The 21923-nt window shown below is 35.8% G+C and overlaps 2 protein-coding genes across 2 annotated transcripts in view; both read left to right on the forward strand.

The window, feature by feature from the left end:
- Nucleotides 1-11361, forward strand: part of ndst1b (N-deacetylase/N-sulfotransferase (heparan glucosaminyl) 1b) — a 58764-nt gene extending 47403 nt beyond the window's left edge. Inside the window, 7 exon segments of the mRNA XM_042711058.1 lie at nucleotides 1728-1824; nucleotides 3349-3472; nucleotides 4712-4886; nucleotides 6484-6654; nucleotides 6745-6854; nucleotides 7313-7415; nucleotides 10508-11361. Of these exon segments, the coding sequence (XP_042566992.1) occupies nucleotides 1728-1824; nucleotides 3349-3472; nucleotides 4712-4886; nucleotides 6484-6654; nucleotides 6745-6854; nucleotides 7313-7415; nucleotides 10508-10627 (900 nt within the window). The 3' untranslated portion in view covers nucleotides 10628-11361.
- A 3530-nt stretch (nucleotides 11362-14891) lies between these two features.
- Nucleotides 14892-17481, forward strand: rps14 (ribosomal protein S14). Its single transcript, XM_042711056.1, has 5 exons — nucleotides 14892-15026; nucleotides 15709-15859; nucleotides 16896-17058; nucleotides 17200-17273; nucleotides 17374-17481. The coding sequence occupies exons 2-5, from the start codon at nucleotides 15711-15713 to the stop codon at nucleotides 17441-17443; spliced, it is 456 nt and encodes a 151-aa protein (XP_042566990.1). The 5' UTR covers nucleotides 14892-15026; nucleotides 15709-15710; the 3' UTR covers nucleotides 17444-17481.
- Nucleotides 17482-21923: the final 4442 nt, after the last annotated feature.

Here is a 21923-nt window from a genome sequence, read left to right on the forward strand (position 1 = left end):
AAAACTCGCATCCGCTTGTCGGAGAAAGTGTTAACAGCAGTACAAACTGATGCTTATATCTGTGGACCTTTAAAGTAATCAGCTAACAGAGCTAGTTGTTTTTATTTTATTTTATTTTATTTTATTTTATTTTATTTTATTTTATTTTATTTTATTTTATTTTATTTTATTTTATTTTATTTTATTCAGTTTTAATATAAGTATGTTAGTGAGAAGAAGAAAAATAAAATCGATACCTCTAGATATCAATCAGCATATGTGAGGGACATCAGTTATGATCATCTTTGGTATCGTCTTGAGTAAAACAGCTCAATATTGAACAGAAGTGCAGGGGTTCTTCTTTCAAATTTGAATCGGATTTGATCTTTTGACACTGCATGGATATACATTATTTCCCTGCTGTTTTAAGATGTGTATACTAGCCATCCTCCTGCTGCTTTTATTTTTTATTTTTAAAAAGCAGACTTGATATTTATCTGTTACGTGTCCTAATTAGGAGCGCGCAAAGCTCTGTGCTGTGTTGTAGTAAAAATGCCACTTCCTGCACCCAAAACAAGGTGTCTGTGGATGAGTGTCCGAAGCAAGAACTGGTGAGACAACATTTGTCCTGAACCATTTCACAGATGACAAATGGAAGGAGAATTTCAGATTGACACGACAGTCATTTATGACACTTATGATATAACAACAGCAGCTGTTTTGTGCGTCATACATCATTACGTCATTGCACGTGCAACTCTCCAGTTTCTGTTTTCAGTCTAATCAAGTGTTTACATGTCCTATCAAAGATTAAAAACCTCCCCTTACAATCCAATAAAATTTCAATTGGATTTAGCCAATTCATTCCAATGTGACTTCTATTCGGAATGTGCTACAAGTTCAATTTGTTTCTACGAATTTATTGACAAATAGAAATTTTAAAGTAAAGAGCTTATATTTACTGTTAGCATAATACTGTGACCCCATGAATACATTAGTAATAAATTCACAAACCAAATGTGTTAATTCAGATTCAGTGTAATATTCCATTTAGCATTGGCAAGAACTCAAGCGAGGCTCTTCGGTCTTTAGTGCCGAGGTGCTATAATCTAATTGGGACGGACAGGTGTTGGCTTGCTTGTGGTTTGCAGTCTCGATGTGCCGTTTGACCATCTCGCATTTGTGCAAGATTTTAATTTAGAGGCAAGGGTTAAAGCTATTAATTCTGTTGCCAGCTTCTTCAGCTGTGATGGATGAAGGGCTCAAAATGGTTGCTGCAGGACATCTTTCTCCTGAGATGCTTCAAAGCTCCTGACAGGGTTTGGTTTATGCTTCTGATTTCTATCTGGTTAATCCCATAAAACGACCACCTCTGGGATGTTATTAGGGCAAGTTTAAAAGCTAAGTCTAAATTAGTCTAAAATCTGCTTGTTATAGGCTATATCTAAATTCCTATATTTTCTGAACATATCCTAAACTTTTGACATTCTTCTATTTTGGTGTACCCTACATATGAATACTAATACTTCCCTGCATAAAATGTACATCTCTGTAATTTTGTAAAACAGTTTGTTTCTCATATTCATGCTGGCTTGGTGAATGAGAACAATTTTTCCAGCTTCTTTATAATTTCCTGCTGGTTATTGAGGCACAACGATTGACTCACTGCAGTGTTTTTTATTGTGAATGTGCTCATTTTAGTGATATATGGGTAGCACTTCACTTTAGCTCATTTCTTACCCCTACAGGACCCCTGTGAGGACAAAAGACATAAAGACATCTGGTCTAAAGAAAAGACCTGTGACCGTTTCCCAAAGCTGCTTATCATCGGACCTCAGAAGACCGGTGAGTGTTTTGTGCTCACCACACATCCACACAAATGCACTTGCGCCATCTAGCTGTGTTGGCCAGAAATGCTCTCTTTTAAAACCATTTAAAGCAATTTTCCATCTAGAACTAATGTAACTAATAATGGTGCCTTCCAGCACATATCAGCAAATGTAAAGCTGTAAATTACAATATTACAATTTTCTGTAGGAATTCCTATTCTTCTTTTTCTAACTTGTATATATGTATGTATGTATAATAAATCCCCCTTTTTAGTGGCTATTGATTTGCTTACCAGAATTTTACCAGTAATAGGGATCCAGTATTTGTCAATTTTAAGATTATTAGAATTTGGAGATTATCTGTCTAGATCTAAATAAATTCTACAGAAAATATCAGATATCAGACTTTTTTTTTTTTTTTTTAATTTAATAAACAAATAACAAAAATCAGTAATTTTGCCTGCATTTTGTTTGCGGTCACTAAATTATATATATATATATATATATATATATATATATATATATATATATATATATATATATATATATATGTATATATATATATATATATATATATATATTAGAGCTGAATAGACATTAGAAAAAATAGAAAAAGGGGTTTAAAATAAGCATTAGTTGATTTCAGGAAAAAAACTGAATAGTGAAATTACTGAAATATATATATTATGAAATGATACTCTGAATATGAAACTAAAACCACTGTTTTAGTCACTGTTTTAATGAGTGTTCAAATGGCTGATTCATTCATAAACAAAGCAAGGGACTGAATCATTGGTTTCCTCGATTCATTGCCTCTTCTCAGTTTATTTGTAAACAGCTACAAAAATTATTTATAAAAGGGGGTGGATTAGTGCTGTGATTGACTTGCAACAGGTGTGTATTTTTTTTTGTTTGGTTTTTTTTTTTGGTTTTTTTTTTTTTTTCATCCAGTGCTCTTAAATAAAGCGTGCACAACAGGGTTGGTGGGCTTTTATTTCCTTACAGGCTCAGGCTCAAAGATGTATGCAGGCTTTCTACTGCAACCCTTTCTTCTCCTCGGGAAATGTGAATTCAGTTTTACAGCGCTGACTAATTAAACTTCTAAAAATGTCTTCAGGGAGCAATAGCCCTCTCTAAGAGTGGGTAGTAAAATGGCTGTGTTAATCTTTCTCAATAAAAGTTAGATTAGGGAGACCGGCATTTATTTATTTATTTATTTTTCTTTTTTGCAGTATTACTTCACTTCCTAGACTTATATATTAGCTAGCATGCTCATTTCAGTAAACTTTCACTGAAACTTTTTTCTTTGGCTCAAATGAAATCAGGGTTTATACTGCATACTGTTCAAACATATATTTACTTCTATAGCTTTCTATAGAATTTTAGGAGTCACGGTGAGGTCCAGAAGTCTGAGACTACTAATGAAATTGTTTTATTATTATCGTTATTATATTTACAGGATTTTTCTCATTTAAGTTTGATTTTCAATTGTTTTGTTAAAAATTATATAATTGACATATGCTGTCTTGTGTCTGTTCAGGAACTACTGCTCTTTATCTGTTCCTGGGCATGCATCCTGATTTGACCAGTAACTACCCCAGCAAGGAGACCTTTGAAGAAATCCAGTTCTTCAACGGCCGAAACTACCACAGAGGCATTGACTGGTATGTGGTGATATTGTGAAAGAAAATGTCTCCTCCATACTTAACCAGCTTCAGTGGTTGCAGTCTCCTTAGAAACATGCTTGATTTAAAGCCCCACCCCGACATATGTTAGCTTTGAGGTTGCTTATTTGCTAGTGTGCACATGCAAATAAACATTTATCAGATTGAAAACCCATTAACACCAAGGACAATAACTCTAACAATAACTTTAGCGATAACATTTTTAATAATTGTTTTTATTCTATTAGAATAGGGAAATCCATAACACAACTATATAATAACTTGATAATGTCATAGAGGAACAATATGGTTGGAATCACTTTCAAACCTTTTTTTTTTCCCAGCTGATTAATGATAAAAACATCAGCATTTTAAGTGGCAGGCATCAAAACTGCGCCATGTGCATATAATGAACAGAAAGTTTGCATGTGTTGATTTAGATGCTAATATAGTTATTGTTAATGTTATTGTTCTTGGTGTGAACAGGTCTTGACACATTTTAAAAAATATATGATCTAAAAATTTTATTTAAAATACTGAATCTTCTTTCATTCATGGGATGTATCCAATATGTCCAATATGGATGAAAATATCCTTTTATCCTAAAACAACCCATCTTTAATGCGCCCTAAGTTTCTGTTTCTATAGGGACTACATCAACACAGACAAGCAAACCACATGATTTCATGAGTTCTTTTCAGCTTTATTTTTTTGTAAACTGCTGTGAAGTACATTGATTGTGAAGGTCTGGCATGCTTTGAAGTTAAGAGCATTAAGAGACATGGAGGCTAATGTTCCCACGAGAGGAAGGGTCATTTCAAAACTCAACGCTGCCTTCACTACCTTCTTTCCCTCTTTCAGTAGTCTAAAATGTGACTAACAGAAAGCAAGTGTCTGATGCACATCATCAAGTGCCTCTCTCTCCCTTCCTTTCTACTGTACATAAACCTTAATCACTTCCAGCAAAAAATTTATCTTTTTAATAACTCAAAAAAAAAAATGTCGAAGGTTGATGGTTCATGTGGAAACTACGGTACAAAAAAAACAAGTGCTGGATACAAAGCTGATTATAAAGGCAGAGGTGCATTTCACCAAACAGAGATAAACAATGGAACAACAATAATGCTTTTTTTTTTTAAACGGGTGTTGACATGTCTCCCATCTGGTTTCACTCAGAATTGTGGATTAAATTTAATGAAATACTGCTTTTTTTTTTGTCTGTTTTTTTTTTAATGCTAGGTACATGGAGTATTTTCCTCTACCCTCCAACACTAGCTCAGATTTCTACTTTGAGAAAAGTGCCAACTACTTCGACTCAGAGGTCGCGGCCCGGCGAGCAGCTGCTCTTCTGCCCAAAGCCAAAATCATCACCATCCTTATCAACCCAGCTGACAGAGCGTATTCCTGGTATCAGGTCAGTATCTAACTACTCATGTCATGCAGTCACATCCAGGGGCAGTCAAGGCCATGATGCCTGCTCTGGACTAGGCATGGGTCGGTATGAGATTTTGATGCAAAAATATCACGGTTTCACAGTATCATTTGATTCATTTATATATTTAAAAGCCCCCAAACACCATTACTTTAAAAAACATCTGCATGTTTTGATTCATTGTTATATTGAAATGTCTCCTTACATTTTTTTCTTTGATTTGTTTCCTAAAAAGAAAAAAAAATAAACACTCACATCTTTATTTAACCTAAATTACATAACATTAAGTGTCATTTGTAAAATTATACTGCCTTTTATCTATTAACATTCATCATCTGTATGTTCTAATACAGGGGGAAAAAATACAGAGCCTCTGCGCATTCTTAAAAAATCTTAATGTCATAATTTAACGTCATTAAATATCTTAAAAGTAAAAAATTAAACAAATTATTAACCTACTTAAAAATAATTTTAAAATACTAAACTTAAAAAGTTTGTAATTTACTTAAAGCTGCAGTCTGTAACTTTTTTTGGTTAAAAATGATCAGAAATCAATATTTTGCTTCAAATCAATTTGTTTTTGGGGTTAAAATAATTTTTTAATATGAAATTCGAATGGTATGACAATCAGAGATTAGACTGTACAGAAATGTAAATCTACTCGCTTATACACACTATATTCACATTGTCACGCAATGCTGATGTTGTTAACATTAATAATTTGAGAATAAAGTATAACAGTAATAATAATTGGCATGGTTTGATGTGATATGAGCTTTAGATTTAATCAGCATTGGTAACGTGATTTATTGTAATGTTTTTTCTTCAGTTGGTCAGAACATACGGGGCAGACTTGTAAATTCTTATTTGGGTCGTATATTCCAAGACGTAGGCTAGAATCAGTGATTACGAAGTACAGTAAATATCCACACCGATGCAGTGACTGACTGCCACACATGCTTCTCAAAGCATTAGATTCATCTGCGCTGGAGCCGTGTCAGAGCACAACCCACGCAATTAAGATAATTCCGCAAAAAGCTGCAATTGCAGGTTTTCAAACAGAGATGGCGTCAAAGAGGCAAAACGTACAGACTGCAGCTTTAAGTAAATATGATCACTGCATGTTTACAATTAAAAACTTTGTACCTATTTTGCACTCTTTATTTTCACAGTTTCAAGCTATGAAGACCTTACTTTTTTGCCAAGCCATGCATATGATCTGACTATGTAATGAATGAAGATAGTTTACTTAATGGTTTTTATATTGGGTTGTAGAAGTTTGTTTTTTATCTTTATATGAGTTCTAATGTATTTTGGCTTTTTTTTTATATAATTAAAAATGATACATAAAATCATTTTACATATGTAACATTTTTCTGGTTATTATTGGTATGTTGGGTACAAAATAAGCTGAATGTGGCATTTAATTCAACATAAATCTCTGCCTCCCCTGTCACAAGAAAACTCTGCAGAATACTCAACCCAGAAATAAAATGCGCTTCATTGGGTGTACTTTTTCACAGCACTGTATTTTTATCTCAAAAATGTATTTTCATTCCATTTCTTTGCTGTTTTCCAGCACCAGAGGGCTCATGATGATCCTGTGGCTCAGAAATATACATTCCATGATGTCATCACTGCTGGTCGGGACACACCCATCAAACTGAGGGTCCTGCAGAGCCGTTGTTTAGTGCCCGGACTTTACGCCACACACCTACAGCGCTGGCTCACACACTATCACCCCAGTCAGGTATTGAGCTGAGTTTTTCTATGACCAAAGTCAACCTATTCATTTCATTTCATATCCCTGACCATTATAAACCATTTTGTTTCTATTCAGATCCTGGTCCTGGATGGACAGATGCTGAGGACAGAACCAGCTTCAGTGATGGACAAAATCCAGAAGTTTCTAAGCCTGACAAACACGCTCAACTACCACAAGATTCTTGCGTAAGAAGCTTGTCCCTAAAAGTTTCTCATTTCTCTTTTATGATTGACAATTAGAAGTCATTAATATGCAATACATTATTGAGCACCTGGAGTGTTTGGTTTAGAGCTGCTTTGAAGTGTTTCGCAGTAGTCTTCTTGTCCTGATGGCTCCCCTTAGGTTCTCAAGGGTGCTTGATAATTCCCTGCTTCTCTACCACCTCATGTACACTCTTTGTCTTTAGTCAACCCCTTCCACTTGTCTCTCTTTCTCTCTCTATGCGTCTCATTCTGTACCACATAATCTCATAAGCAGTAACATCTGTCAGCCACATCTCCCACTGGACAATGAAGATGGTTTGTCCTGTGGCAGCCTCTCAGGAGGCCTTGCTGTCCACCATCATTATGCTAATTTCCAAACATATCACTCTGATGTTGAAACATTGTCCTGTTTTCAATTTGTCCCTTCCTTCCTGCTGCAGGTTCGATCCGAAGAAGGGTTTCTGGTGCCAGCTGCTAGATGGAGGGAAGACCAAATGCCTGGGGAAGAGTAAAGGGAGGAGATATCCTGACATGGACGTTGATGTGAGATTATGATTCTGGTTCATATTCCTGTTTCAGTTAAAAACATTCCTGTCTTTTGGAGGTTGTTTGGCATTACAACGGGTGTTGGTAGACAAAGGGGAAAAGGAAGCTTGTTCAGACATTCTTGGTATAAATCACCCAAAAACCATAATTTTACAAAAACACAACAATACAAAATGCACGAAATTTAATTAAAATCAGATTTTTTGACATATGCTACCGTTCAAGGTTGGTCTTTTTTTTTTTTTTTTTTTGAAAGAGGTTTTTCATGCTCACAGCATTAAATTTGTTTTATCAAAAATACAATAAAAACATTTGTTTTGTTAGATTTCTCCTTGATGGCAAACTGAATTTTTTAGTAGCCATTACTACAGTATTCAGTGTCACATGATCTTTCAGAAATCATACTATGTTGATTTGGTGCTCGGGAAACTTTTCTTATTGTCAGTATGGAAAACAGTCCCACATATATTTGTGTAAACTGTGATTAATATTTTTGATGAATAGAAAGAAAAATATTAAACATCTTAACTGTGTGTTTGATCAATGTTAATGTGCCTTTGCTGAGTAAAATAATTATTTCTGTAATTAAAAAAAGAATCATACTGACCCCAAGCTTTTAAGGCAGCGGCTATTTGCACCGAGTGTAAATAGCGATAGTGGCTGTAAATAGCATATTTACTTAGCCATAGATGCTATTTACACTAAGTGCAGATAACGATAGATTGTATTTACACTGTTAAAATAGCAGGATTTTCTGCTATTTATAGGTCTACTATTTATTGCAATTAGTGGTAATTATCTGCACCTCATTATTATAAAACAGTATGCAGTAATAAGTATTACCGATGTTTTGCTTGGTGACTGTGGTCCCAACTGCCTTAAGATCATTAACAAGCTCCTCCCGTGTAGTTTGGGGCTGATCCCTCACCTTTCTCATGATCATCCTTACCCCATGAGGCGAGATTGTGCACGGAGCTCCAGACCCAGGCTGATCGATGGTTGTTTTATATTTCTTCCATTTATGAATAATCGCACCAACAGTTGTCTCCTTTTCACCAAGCTTCTTGCTGATGGTCTTGTAGCCCATTCAAACCTTGTGCGGATCTACAATCTTGTCTCTGACATCCTTTGACAGCTCTTTGGTCTTGACCATAGTGGTGGGAGAGGTTGGAATGGAAGATACAGATTTTGTGGACAGACGTCTTATACACCTAACAAGCTGATGTTAGGAGTAACTTCTTAAAGTGGCAGGACTAATCTGTGTTCCACATGGGCACATAACCAATCAGTGGGAGCCAGAATTCTTGCTGGTTGGTAGGGGATTAAATACTTATTTCACTTACTGAAATGCAATTCAATTTCTAACCTTTATATAATGTGTTTTTCTGGATTTTTTGGTTAGTATTCTGTCTCTATACGTTAAAATAAACCTATCATAAACATTACAGACCCTTCATTTCTTTGTAAGTGGGCAAACTTACAAAATCAGCACATCATCAAATAAACATTCTACCAACATCGTGTGTAAGTGTGTGTGTGTGTGTGTGTGTGTGTGTGTGTGTGTGTGTGTGTGTGTGTATATATATATATATATATATATTTGTTAAATATATATATATTTTTTTTACTATATATTATGTAAACACAAACTTTTTCCTAAAATCTATCTATATATACACAGAAGTACAATTAACTTGACATTCTATAAGTCTGTTTGCGGCCCCCAAATTCTTGTTACTTCAGGGTCATTTAGACTGGTGTAACAGACTATGATAAAGAGAAGCTCAGTCGGATGCCAAGGACCTTGAAGTTACCTTGAGGCTTCTTGGCAGACACATCAAAGTTAATGAGGGGTGAAAGAACAGGCTGATGTGTCGTGGCTTTGCAGACGCAGTAGCAGCACTCCTGAGAGAAAGAGCTGTACATAGAGCGGGACACTGTTATTTAACACACACAGTCACAGTAGTGGCTTAAGGTTCATGAACTTTTCTAGGTTGGAGGTGTTTGGTAGATGAGGGACTCTGATAATTTTTAAATGAATGAAAATGTAATGCTGTAATGCAGTGGTCGGCAACCTTGTCGGCATGACGTGCCATTTTTAATTTTAAAACTTATCGTTAAAAGTTGACTAGTATTAAATGATTTGCAGCTTCATCTTACCTCGCTCTCTTTAACATTACACTGACGCTTCTCGCTATTCTTCTGTGAACAGTAAACACCTCCCACTTTGATTTGATTAGCCATCTCAGTCATTTTGTCATTGACGGGCACTGTTAGACTGCTGAGGCTTTTGATCTGAAGTGCCTAGTATGTTCAGCGATCGCTTGTAGAGTTAATTCTCACACTTTAATAGTATTTTTTAGCTCCTAACAGGCTGTGTGACTATGAGAAGTTATTACCTGAAAATGTTAGTCAGTATGCAGTTTTCTCTATTGCTCACGTGCTAGCGATTATCCCTATGCGTGCCAGTGCTGGCACGCGTGCTGTAGGTTGCCGACCCCTGCTGTAGAAAATTAGTATCGTTAGTCTTTGGTATCGTTGCCTAGTGGTTAGTGCACATGCTTTTGCGTACATTTCCTTTCCACTCTATACTGTTCTTGTCAATAAGTGACAAAAATTCAAAAATAATTATAGAAAAAGCACTTTTATTTAAATAATCATTCTAAACAAATATGTATTCATGTGCTCAATAAAAATTTTAAATCTTCCCGATACAATAAGCTGATAATGATTTTGCTGTTGTTGTTATTGTTGTTGTATTTTTTGTTATTGCTGATATTAACATTCAATACTATCTAGTCTAAGTAAATTAAAAATAAAATGCTGAACAGTTTAAATTCTACAAGTTAATTTGGACATTACAACATAATGTACATTATGAAATTAAATTGTTGTTGAAGTGTTTTTTAAAAACAATTTAAGTGAGCAATCAGTAAATCCAATCAGTCAGTCTAATCTAAATGAAAGAAATTGGGAAATTGAATAAATGCTAGACATTTATAATAAAGCCACAAATAGCTTGAGCATGACTTTACATATTGTGCATTACATATTTGCAGAAAAACTAACCCCATCCTCTTCCTCCACAGTCCCGGACCTTCCTGAGAGAGTATTACCATGAGCACAACATTGAGCTCTCCAAGCTGCTGTACAAAATGGGCCAGCCGCTGCCTAGCTGGCTTAGGGAGGAGTTGCTCCACAGCAGGTAACCTGAAGAGGAGGGTGGGGACACAATGGTCAGACTCGGACACCCCTCCTTCTGCTATTGAGGGGACTCACCCTCTTGTCCACCCCTGTAAGCTGCTGGCCATGGTGGTTGGTCAAGCCTCCAGCGGCTTTGTGGACCTTCAGTTCAGATAACTGAGCTTCTAGAGGACAAGACAAAGAGGTAGAAAACAATGCGCTTAGGTGCGCTAGTGGGTCTGTTCAATTTTGAAGAACAGTGATGTGCCCAGGACATAGCCCTGGGGTATACCCGCTACAAACCTTGGCTCAAACATGGGATCACAACGAAGGCTTCCAAAAGACATACTACTTGTCTGGTGTTTTGAAGTACCAGGAAGACATAATGTCAGAACAAATGGACATGCAATATGGGAGAGGAGGGCATATATTTCTGTTGGCGGAGCTGTAGTACATACACAAGTCCGCAACAGATAATTAAGTGCCAGGGTGGTACCTTAAAGTCAGACTTTCTTTGTTTTCTTGGTTAAATATTCTTTTAACACTTATTTCATGTGTTGTCTTGCACAACACAAGGCTGTTTGCCTTGTAGTTTCATTCTTCTATTTTAAAAAGTTTTTATTTCATAGGATATTGAGCCCATTCATTACAGCTGCACCCTCCGGGCTTAAAATGTGACATTTAAAGGTGAAATTTCATTACGATGTATTTATGGCTATTAGTTGCGAATCCACAGGACAGCTTAATAATGTGTGATAAATTGTGGTACTAAAACACAGATAAGCTACATCCATAATCAATGTGACTGTAAATATGAAACTGTAAAAAAGCTGGGTATGTTTTTGGCCCGTTATATGTGCAGTAACTGCCTTAACGCAACTTAATCAAGCCAATTACGGTTAAATTCACTAAAGTATAAAAGCTGATGTGTTTTGACAGGCCTCGAGGGGCTGATCTTTTTAATCTCAATTCGAATGATGAATGTCGAGAACTGGACCCATGTGTTATTTTGGCATTATATCACAAAACTCACTGGAGCGTTAAGTAAGGGTATTGCAGTTTTAATAGTAATCCATAAAACCTGTCCACCAATAATCCTTTTATCACCTTTTTTTATCTTGTTTTAATGAATGTTTGACCCTTTTTCTGTTTTTATGTTATTTGTTTAGCATATCACAACATCTATTCACTTTTCATTCAGGGTTGTCATCAGAATGTGTCCAGGAATGTATCGTCTCTGCCAAGAGACCATTTTAAAAGGCCATTTTATATGACTTGTGTTCTGTGGGAACTGTTGACTGCTACTTGAACCATATGAATTACACCCATGAATGTAAGCAAGGATGCTATATAATAGACACGATGCCTTTTCAGTGGCAGGCAAGGCAATCCACGGAAAGCTCCACAAAGCCCCTTAACCCAGTCACTGTGGCTGGTTTAAACCACTGCGCTAATGGATTTCATTTCTCTTGCTGCTGAAATGAGAAGTCATTAAACGAACCCAAATCTCATTTTATGTATAACATAAAATTAATTGGATTTAATTTCGTTCCCTTCTGTTTTTCATTCATCTTTGAAAGGTTTTTGTACACTTTCTTCCGTACTTCCTTGCACAGTTACATCAGAGTCACTTCATGCAGCATGCATCAGTCTCCTCTAACAGCTGTGTGCCTCTACAGTCATTTGGCTTTTCAATTCAAGTGCATCCTTTAGTCAAGCATTTTCATAACACTTGTGAGTTCTGGAAAAAAAGGCGGCAAAGTACAAATTGAACGGTTTGATGATTAATCACCCCTGATATTCCCTGCTTTAGGATGGACACTTGGGAAGGGGTTTGGCAATATTACAAATGGAGAACTGACAGTATCTCAGAGCGTTTATTTTCTATAATACATATTTTATTTGTAAAAATTGTACAACCCTTAATTTTCTTCATTGACCTCAAAGTATAATGCTTGAGAAGCACAATGTTTGTGTTGTTGACCAAGGAGTGGAAAAGCGTACAATGCATATCTTGTGTGCAAGGACATCACTTCACACAAAGATATGTGCACCAGTCCACAGGAATACTTTTGGGTCCACAGAGCATTTTGTATAACCAGTAACTTTTACAGATAGTTTTACTTGGTTTTGGTTAAAATGCAAGTAGTTTACAACTGTCTGCAGTACAGAACCATGCACCTTACATGCTGCTCTCGGATTCATCATAATCATACACGGAATGTTCTTCTTTTTCTTGATATCATCATGTTTAGTATTCCTGCTCCCAAGCCAACAACTGACATCTAATAATGCAATATCATGTTTCCTGGTAAAATGGGAAGTTTTGCACCAAGCACAAAATTGTGTTTAAATAAAATTTGTCGCAGTGTACAGAAGCCGTTTATTTTGAGTGAATGGAACAGAGAGAAATTATAAAATATGAATCTTTTTTTAATGCATCAATCACTCTCACACAGACATGCAGAGAGTCCCCATGACTTTCACACTGCCAATATTGTGCTTTCTGTATAATAATGTAGGGTATGAATAGATAGAATAAAATAACTGTAAGGAAATAATCATCTGGACTGTACAATCAACCTACAGCCAATAATATTTTTAATAATTGCAAACAAATATAACCACTATCTAATTTACAAATAAATAAACCACATTAACAATCATAACCATAAACCTTTATTAAGTACACGTGTATTATTTCAGTGAGTAAATAATACACATATGTATGTGTGTGTTATGTATACATATGTATGACATTTAATATTTAAAAAATATGTTTGTATGTTTGGCTTTTTAATTTATGGTTTAGACATTGCAATGCAAAAATAGAAGATAGTGAAGTGAAATGTTATCTAAGGAAAGAGGAATTATGCGAAATAACATTTTTAGATAATACTAGTTAAATATAAATATTTCAATTATCGCCACTTTTCATATGCTGCTCAAATCACGTCTAAAACGATAAATCTTTAACCCTGTAATTCATATGATAGGTTGTTTTAATGTGTTTATGGTGATGCATACAATTAACATGCATCACCATAAACTTTTTATAATATTGTTTTTGAAATTAAAAGAAAATAAAAGGGACTATGCATGAAGAATTTAATTTTAAACTAAAGTACAAATCATTTAATGACAGCAACAATAAAATATCTCTTTAAAATGGACTAATTATATATATTTTTTATATAAATTCAGTGGCTTTGTTCACCTTTATATGGACATAATTTTTCTAGCAAAAAAAAAAAAAAATTGTATCTACATTTTTAAAAGAAGCATCTTTCCAGACAGATTAGCAGCCTCACAGTTGATCCTTGTCCCATGTAACACTGGTGTGTCACTGGTTGGTTTGATATTTATAATAAACATAAACTACAGCTGCATCTCAATCTGTCAGCGGCAGGGCATCTGTGAGCATGGCTTGCATCCACATCACACACTCATCAAAGCAGAGTGCATACTGGCCAGAGCCATACACTCCATCATTCTGACACTGCCAATGAGCCGCTACATTAACCACAGACTGTTCATTAACATTTGGAAGGCTGAACACTCAGCATGCCCACAGTATATATGGCCTGTGTGATTTGTTTTAGTAGATGAACATGCAACATTGATGCATTTACTGTCCTAAAGGACATTTGTCATTTTAATAGTCTCTTGTTACCGACGTATAGGCAATACAGAAAAATATCAGAAGACAGTGTAGCCTGTGGATAATGAAATCATTCAGTTGTTAGATATATTTTCACCAGGGGTACAATCTTCCAATGAGGATCATGTTTCAAAAGCAGCATAATTTATGATATATAATATACTTGTTGCCTTTGCAACATTATTCTAGGAAAAGAGAAATAGAAAACAAAGTCTGTCTCACTGCTGTCAAACTGTATTTTATTACCTTAACAAAATCACATAAACCATGAGTAGGTTTTACACACAAACTATAATAAATGTATAGTATAGTGAAAGTCATAGTAAATGCAATAGCAGTCACTCTAGATTATACTATAGATTTATTGCTATTGAATGTTTTTATGTTATTGTTATTAATTTCAACTGAAATAAAGTCATGTTTTTTTTTATCTACGATGTTGTATGTGTTTGTCTCAGTACAAAATACAAAATGACATTTTCACCAAAAAACAAAAAAACAAAAACAAAGATAAAAGCAGTAAATGGGACAAGAGTTTATGACTTAATGACTTAAATAATCGACATTGCAAAAAATAAGCTACATATTAAATACAGAGATTGTGTTTTAAACAAGTGGGAAAGAAAATAATAGAACATGCAGGTTCAGGGGACTTTTAGTATATACACACACACTATTACTTCCGCTTGTGGAAGTTGAACTTTCAACCCGGCAGCGTTTTTTCCTTCCTTTCCTGTTTCGGCCTCGATCAGAGACACACATAGGTAAGAAAACATAGTTTCAATCCATTCAAATCCTACCTTTATAAAAAGCGTTACATTTAAAATGTAACTTGGGCAACGTTCCACAACACCTCACGCACCAGTAGAATGTGATATTAGTCCCATTAATGGTGATAAATGCAGTATTTTAGGCGGACTATCAGTGTTGCTCCAGCGGGGTCCCGCTCCATATTGCTCTCGCTAGCGTATCTGCATGTGCAGTTATTGAGAGCTGACATGCATGCTAAGCGGTTTATTTGAGAAATACGGACAGTTTCTCGTCCAAAACGGTCAGTGTCTTGTTTTAAAATGTCCTCAGTGTTTTACTGAACTTGTGCTAATTTACAATATAAGTTTGTAAGCCCCCATTTGGCGTCTAAAGGAATATTGTCGAAGAAACCTTAGACTTTTCTGGATGCTTCGCTTGGTATTATATCATAATTGTTTGTCCGCAGGTGACGTTGAATTAAGTCTATAGTTTACAACACTATGACTAGCTAACTTCGATAAACGCTCAGTCGCACACCAGCAGGTTTGCAAGAAGATGCTAATTCTTTTTCAGTCAAGAGCATGTTGTTAAGAAGTGAAATCTGTTGAACTTCATTTTTGGACCTCAAGATTAATTATCGTAAGAACCTAGATGGGTTTTATAGTAAGTTGACCCAATTGTTGGAATGTTTTTCAGCAATGGCACCTCGCAAGGGTAAGGAAAAGAAGGAAGAGCAGGTCATCAGCCTTGGACCTCAGGTTGCAGAAGGCGAGAATGTGTTTGGAGTCTGTCACATCTTCGCATCCTTCAACGACACCTTTGTGCATGTCACTGACCTCTCTGGCAAGTAAGTACTGCAAGAACATGGGAGAGAATCAATGCACATGAAAGCACAGATGCCAGCAAAACAAATGAAGTGAGATTTTTAATGGCACAGTAAAGCGTCTCATACTACATTGATTTCAATTCATATTTTTCCTCACAAGAATATACTGTAGTACTTAATCATTACAAAAATATTGATATGAATTACAAAAGTATTTGAAAATCTAACAAAATGACAACGGTATAAGAATACTTAACCAGTTCATGTCCCTTTAAATAATACAGATGATACAATGAAATTAAAAATGGATAAACATAAAAAATATTGATTTAAGCTTGCTAATTGTGTCTATAGAAACTATATACAAATTTAGTTTTGGGAGCATAGGAAGATTGCAATTATAGTGCTTCATGGGTATGGGCAAGTGTTAAAATGATTTTGCATGATTTGTTTATCGGGATTCTTTGATTGGATGGGGGTTTTTTTTTGCAGAATCATGGGTAATGTGGTTTATCCCCAGGAGTTCCACTGTCAAACAGTTGATCCTCCTATGGAGAGAATAAATGGCGTTTTTACTTGTGGCCCTACTGTTGCACCTCATTCACTAACCATTTCTAGCCCTTTTCTCTGGTTATCAAATTGAATATGGCTATTAGATGCATCGGGTTTTACATCAATGACTTGTGCACAGTAGACACACAATAACTTGTGGTTTCCACATTTTAACATTTGTTTTAAGAAAAAACAACAACTTTGCTTTCAACAACTAAACTTTTGGTCTGCTTCTAAGACAGTGTGGTCTCTGCAGAAGTGCTACATAGCCTGCTAGTTGTCCTGGCAGTTTTATTTCTTGGAGTAATTTAATTGTAAATGGTGTCCAAGATTTTCTTAAATGCATTTTCTGTTTCATGACGAAAAAAAAGGGGGTACAGGTTTGGAACCACGTGAGGTTGACTTGTCATTTTTGGGTGAACAAATTATTTTCAGGTGATGTTTATCATTTACATTCGGATGGTGATCATCTTCTGAATGAGTTTTCCTTCCTCTTGATCTTCAGGGAAACAATCTGCCGTGTTACTGGTGGGATGAAGGTGAAGGCCGACAGAGACGAGTCCTCTCCTTATGCTGCTATGTTGGCGGCTCAGGATGTGGCTCAGAGGTGCAAGGAGCTGGGGATCACCGCTCTACACATCAAGCTGAGGGCCACTGGTGGAAACAGGTGAGACTCTGAATGCACAACACACATTTACAGACAAGGACTCAAATGTCATGTTCATGACACTGGGTATGAGTTTGTGGGAAGAAAGTGCATGTGCTTGCAGCATGAATTACTTGCTCTCTCTTTTTTCCTCCCTCTTAAGACCAAGACACCTGGACCAGGGGCACAGTCCGCCCTCAGGGCTCTGGCTCGTTCCGGCATGAAGATTGGCCTAATCTTTATTTAAGAACAAGCACCACCAACTATCGCCGTCTAATTCCTCTCAGTGTAAACTTGTTTTCATGAGGAAGTCTCACTTGCTTTCATTTTCTTCTACAGAGGACGTCACCCCCATTCCATCGGACAGCACCCGCAGAAAGGGAGGTCGCCGTGGACGTCGTCTGTAAACTATTGGATTTTTTTCAGAATAAAACATCAAATAATACTTCTGCCTCCTGTCTTCATTGAAAGGATTTCTTATGATAGCAGTGCCAAAAGCTTAGATTCTGGACTGTTCAGTTGCCTTTAAGCTGACTCTACGTCTAACTGGTTTGTGTCGGATGTGTACTGGTTTATTTTAAAACCGAATGAATGATAGGGGAATACCAAGAAAACATCCACATTCAAATTATGCCACAACAGTTAATTTCCTCATTGCAGTGTTTCAACCTGTGCAGCCACTTAAGTCAAAATTTCAGCTGCTTATTGCAAAGTAGTGTAGCAAGGGATACTCCACCCTAAAATGAAAATTTTGTCCTTAATCACTTACCCCCCGTCGTTCCAAACCTGTAAAAGCTTTGTTTCTATTCAGACCACAATTTAAGATATTTTGGATGAAAAGCGAGAGGCCTGTGACTCCCATAGATTGCCAAGTAAATAACAGTGTCAAGGTCCATAGAAGGTATGAAAGTCGTCAGAATACTGCCATCAGATTTGCAATCAGGGTTATATGAAGCGACGGGAACACTTTTTGTAAGCGAAGAAAACAAAAATAACTTTATTCAACAATTCCTTTGTCAACAGTCTGTTTGTCTCCATATCACCGTATGCTCTTCTGTATCCGTGCCACAAGGATGTGCTGTTTTCTTTCAAATCAAAGCTAAATACACGTAGAAACAGTGCATGCTTGTGGTGTGGATGATATAGAAGAGCATTCATAGCATACTGTGATATGGAGAGAAACAGAGGAGACTGTTGACAAAGGAATTGAATAAAGTCGTTATTTTTGTTTTCTTTGCCTACAAAAAGTGTTCCCGCCACTTCATATAACCCAGATTACACGTGAAATCTCAAACTAGTTGTTTTTAATTAAAGAAATCCGTTATTAAGAATAATAAGACATTTGGGCTATTACCAGGCAAATTAAATCAGTATCAACAAAATCCGTCTTTGCAATGCAGAGGAGGCATTTAGATGTATTTATACACTGATTAATGCATTTAATTCTGCATTTAACCTGCAGTTACAAATGCAGAAATAATGTTTTGATATATAAGACATAAAGTTTTGAATACTCATTTGAAATTATTTAAAAAAAAAAATCAAGATACTTTAAATGTGAAATTAAAACCGCCAGCAGGTGTCAGCAAGTCACTGTTAATAAGTGAGTACCACTGTTAATAAGTGAGTCGTTGCGATTGAACCGAATCATTCAAACAGTTGATTCATTCAGGAACAAAACACAATCATAATTGCTCAGAGATGCAAAACTGCTATGGTAGCTGTGTTTGGAATTATTTTTGTTATCAAAATAGCAATATGGTGTCTATGGTGCCTAAACGCAAATCCAGGGATTAAAGCTGACTGAAAAATTTTCCTCAGCCTTACCTTTTTAGGAGCGCTTGTCCTCCTAAAATAGGAGCACCTCCTGATCAATAATCAAAAATTCTGATCAAAAATGATCCTTCCTAATACGAGGTGACATTTGACTCCATAAAGTGACATACAGGGGTGCTTTCTTTTTACCTTTGTAATGGCATCATTTTAATCTGTCAAATTCAAAAAATGTATGTTTATAAGGTTTTTAAATGTTTATTTATATTATTTCTATATTATTTATATACGAAGCAGAATAAGACAAATAAGTTACCAATCATATGAAATTAGTATTAATAAAAAATGAATTTGTACTACAGAGGTGGCACAGAAGAACACAAAAGTGTCTTGTAGGTACATTTTCAGATGTTTAATGAGGCTCAGAGGTGGCATGAGTACAATTAAATTCATACATTCATTTCATTCATACATTCATTTCATAATCATACATTTTGAATACAGAAATATTAAACGATTTAAATGACTGAAATTATAGCTAATGAAACTAAATCCGCCAGCAGGTGGTGGCAAGTCACTGATTTTATCACTGAATCATTCCTTTAATTGATTTGGTCGAATGGCTGATTCATTCAGGAATGAAGCAAGTGACTGTCTTTATGAATGTGTAATCATGAATCACTGACTCACTAGATTCGTTCAAAAACTCACTTTCATTGAATGAATGAAACTTGGCTGTGCTGTTACTAAATTTGGAACTATTTTCATTAAAAAATAGAACATAATCAAGCAAAATCAAGCAGTACTTGTTTATTGAACTGTTGTATCAAATCAATATCACATTTGCAAACTCCCTTAATAACTATTAAAAGCTGTCACGGTGGGCGCACAGAGTGAGTTCTCAAGACTCAAAAGCAAGTGCAAATGATACATTTGGTCATCTGTCCTTGCGTTATAAGCGCGGAACCTGCGGGAATGAGTAGAATTGTTATTAATAGCCGCAATCCTGCGCCGAAATTCAAATTCAGAATGTTCCCTGTTAGTAACCCTACTGTGAATGATGCGAGCGGCATCACTATGTTGTCACCGTCACTGAGAAGCTGCGGCCGTGGCGGGGATGATTTTTGGTGTGCGTGTGTAGTGCCGAAATTTTGTAACCTGCAGATTATGCACCCCCTAGTATTGGTAGGTTTAGGAGTAGGTGTGGGGGAGGGGTTAGGATTAGGCAATCATGTAGCAGGGTGAGCGTGATTTCACCCAAGTACAACATGTTCCTGGATCAACGTCCTTGTACAAAAAATCCTTGGAACAAAATTCCAATCAGAACTGAGATATAACTATAACTTCAGGAAATATCTGTTTTAGGCTTACAATCAGGGTTAGGTGCTTCTTCACTCTAGTTTATTAGCTATCATTTCCCACTGATTTTAGGAATAAATGATGGGTAGGGTTAGGTTTAGGGGTAGGGATTGGGTTAGGTCTATATTTTTGGACAATAATGTTGATCCAGGATCATCAAAAGATGTTGAACCAGGAACATGTCTTACTTGGCAAAATCACGGCGACCTATGTGGCAGGGGATCAGAATTCGGCACAACAGGTGTCCCAACCCTAAACCTACCCTTAGGATAAATACAGTGTTGGTAGCATAATCTGATAGGTAGCATTATTTGTCAGAACAACAACAACAATGCGCTGCCACATGTTTATTTTCCCCTCAATTTTTCGAATAACGGAAATCAGTCGTATCGACGGAGAACTTTAATTTCTCTTAATTAACTTCTTTACTGAACTGTTGTAAAAATAAATAAATAAATAAATAAATAAATAAATAAAAAATCTATATGTAATCATGCTAATTTTTGGAGGAAAAAACGGCACTCTTCGTGTCGTGGGATGTTGATTTACTATACGAAATGATATAAATATGTACATTTTCTGCCCCTATATCTTCAAGTTTTTTGTGATCATTCTAAATGCATAGAACGCACTCTAAATGCGCACGCGCACTAGTCTAATCTACTAGACCACAGCACTCTATAGTGAGTGTTTTGTTTGGTTTTTGGCAAAATACTGATAATATCAAATAGCACATCGTTAAAACAGACGATATATAGGCTATCGTAAACCCTGCACCACTGTCTTTTTGGCTAATTTGAGCAAAACCTTTTGCCGAACTGTCAAAGCTTCATTTTAACCACAAATGCAACGATGCAACTATTTAGCTTACCTATACATGCTTGCGAAGGGTTGATTTCGAGATTTTATAAGATGTTAGTCTCCCTAGGCAAACACAGCTTACACTGCATAATAGAACATATGGCCGGGGCTTCACTTCATTTCCTTCGATTTCAACTTCAGCAGAATATCACGGGGTTTCGTTTTCAGATTAACGCCTGTCTTGTCCTTCTGCATATTTCTTGTGATTTTAGCTCCAGTTTTCTCTCCTGCCCATTATTAACTGCAGTTTCCAGGGAGCGTTTTTTTATTTATTTTTTTATTCAGAAGCCTAATTAATGTGTTTTAAAATGTAGCGAAGTACAATACTTCAAACAAAATATACCTAAGTTAAATTACAGATTAAAAAAAGGCTACTTTAAAAAGTAGAAGTAGACAAAAAAAAAAGATATTTAATTACAGTAACGCGAGTAAATGTAATTCGTTACTTTCCACCTCTGGAAATCGGTAACACTTTACAATAAGTTTAATTAGTTAACTGCTTTAGCTAACATGAACAATACTTCTACATCATTTATTAATCTTAGTTAATTTCAACATTTACTAATGCATTTTTAAAATCAAAAGTTGTGCTTGTTAACATTAGTTAATTTTAGTGCACTGTGAATTAACATGAACTAACAATGAACGACTGTATTTTCATCAGCTAACATTAAAGGGATTAATAAATATTGTAATAAATGTATTGTTCATTGTTTGTTCATGATACTTAATAATGGAGCCTTATTGTAAAGTGTTACTGACAAGTCTCACAAAACCGGTTTCGCACAAACTAACAGGTGAAACATGCGGAAGCGGATCATTCCAGTTCACTTTTGTCTGACAACTGATGATGCAGCTTAACACAACCAATCAAATAATAAACCCGCTCTGCTC

Source organism: Cyprinus carpio, chromosome A21 (assembly GCF_018340385.1).
Source record: "Cyprinus carpio isolate SPL01 chromosome A21, ASM1834038v1, whole genome shotgun sequence".
NCBI classification, from domain to species: Eukaryota; Metazoa; Chordata; class Actinopteri; order Cypriniformes; family Cyprinidae; genus Cyprinus; species Cyprinus carpio.

Excerpts from the sequence above, each read along its gene's own strand:
- rps14 (XM_042711056.1), top strand. The coding sequence starts at position 15,711 with ATGGCACCTCGCAAGGGTAAGGAAAAGAAGGAAGAGCAGGTCATCAGC. Across the intron at positions 17,059-17,199 it reads GGGCCACTGGTGGAAACAGG|ACCAAGACACCTGGACCAGG; the intron begins TGAGACTCTGAA and ends CTCCCTCTTAAG. Across the intron at positions 17,274-17,373 it reads GGCATGAAGATTGGCCTAAT|AGAGGACGTCACCCCCATTC; the intron begins CTTTATTTAAGA and ends ATTTTCTTCTAC.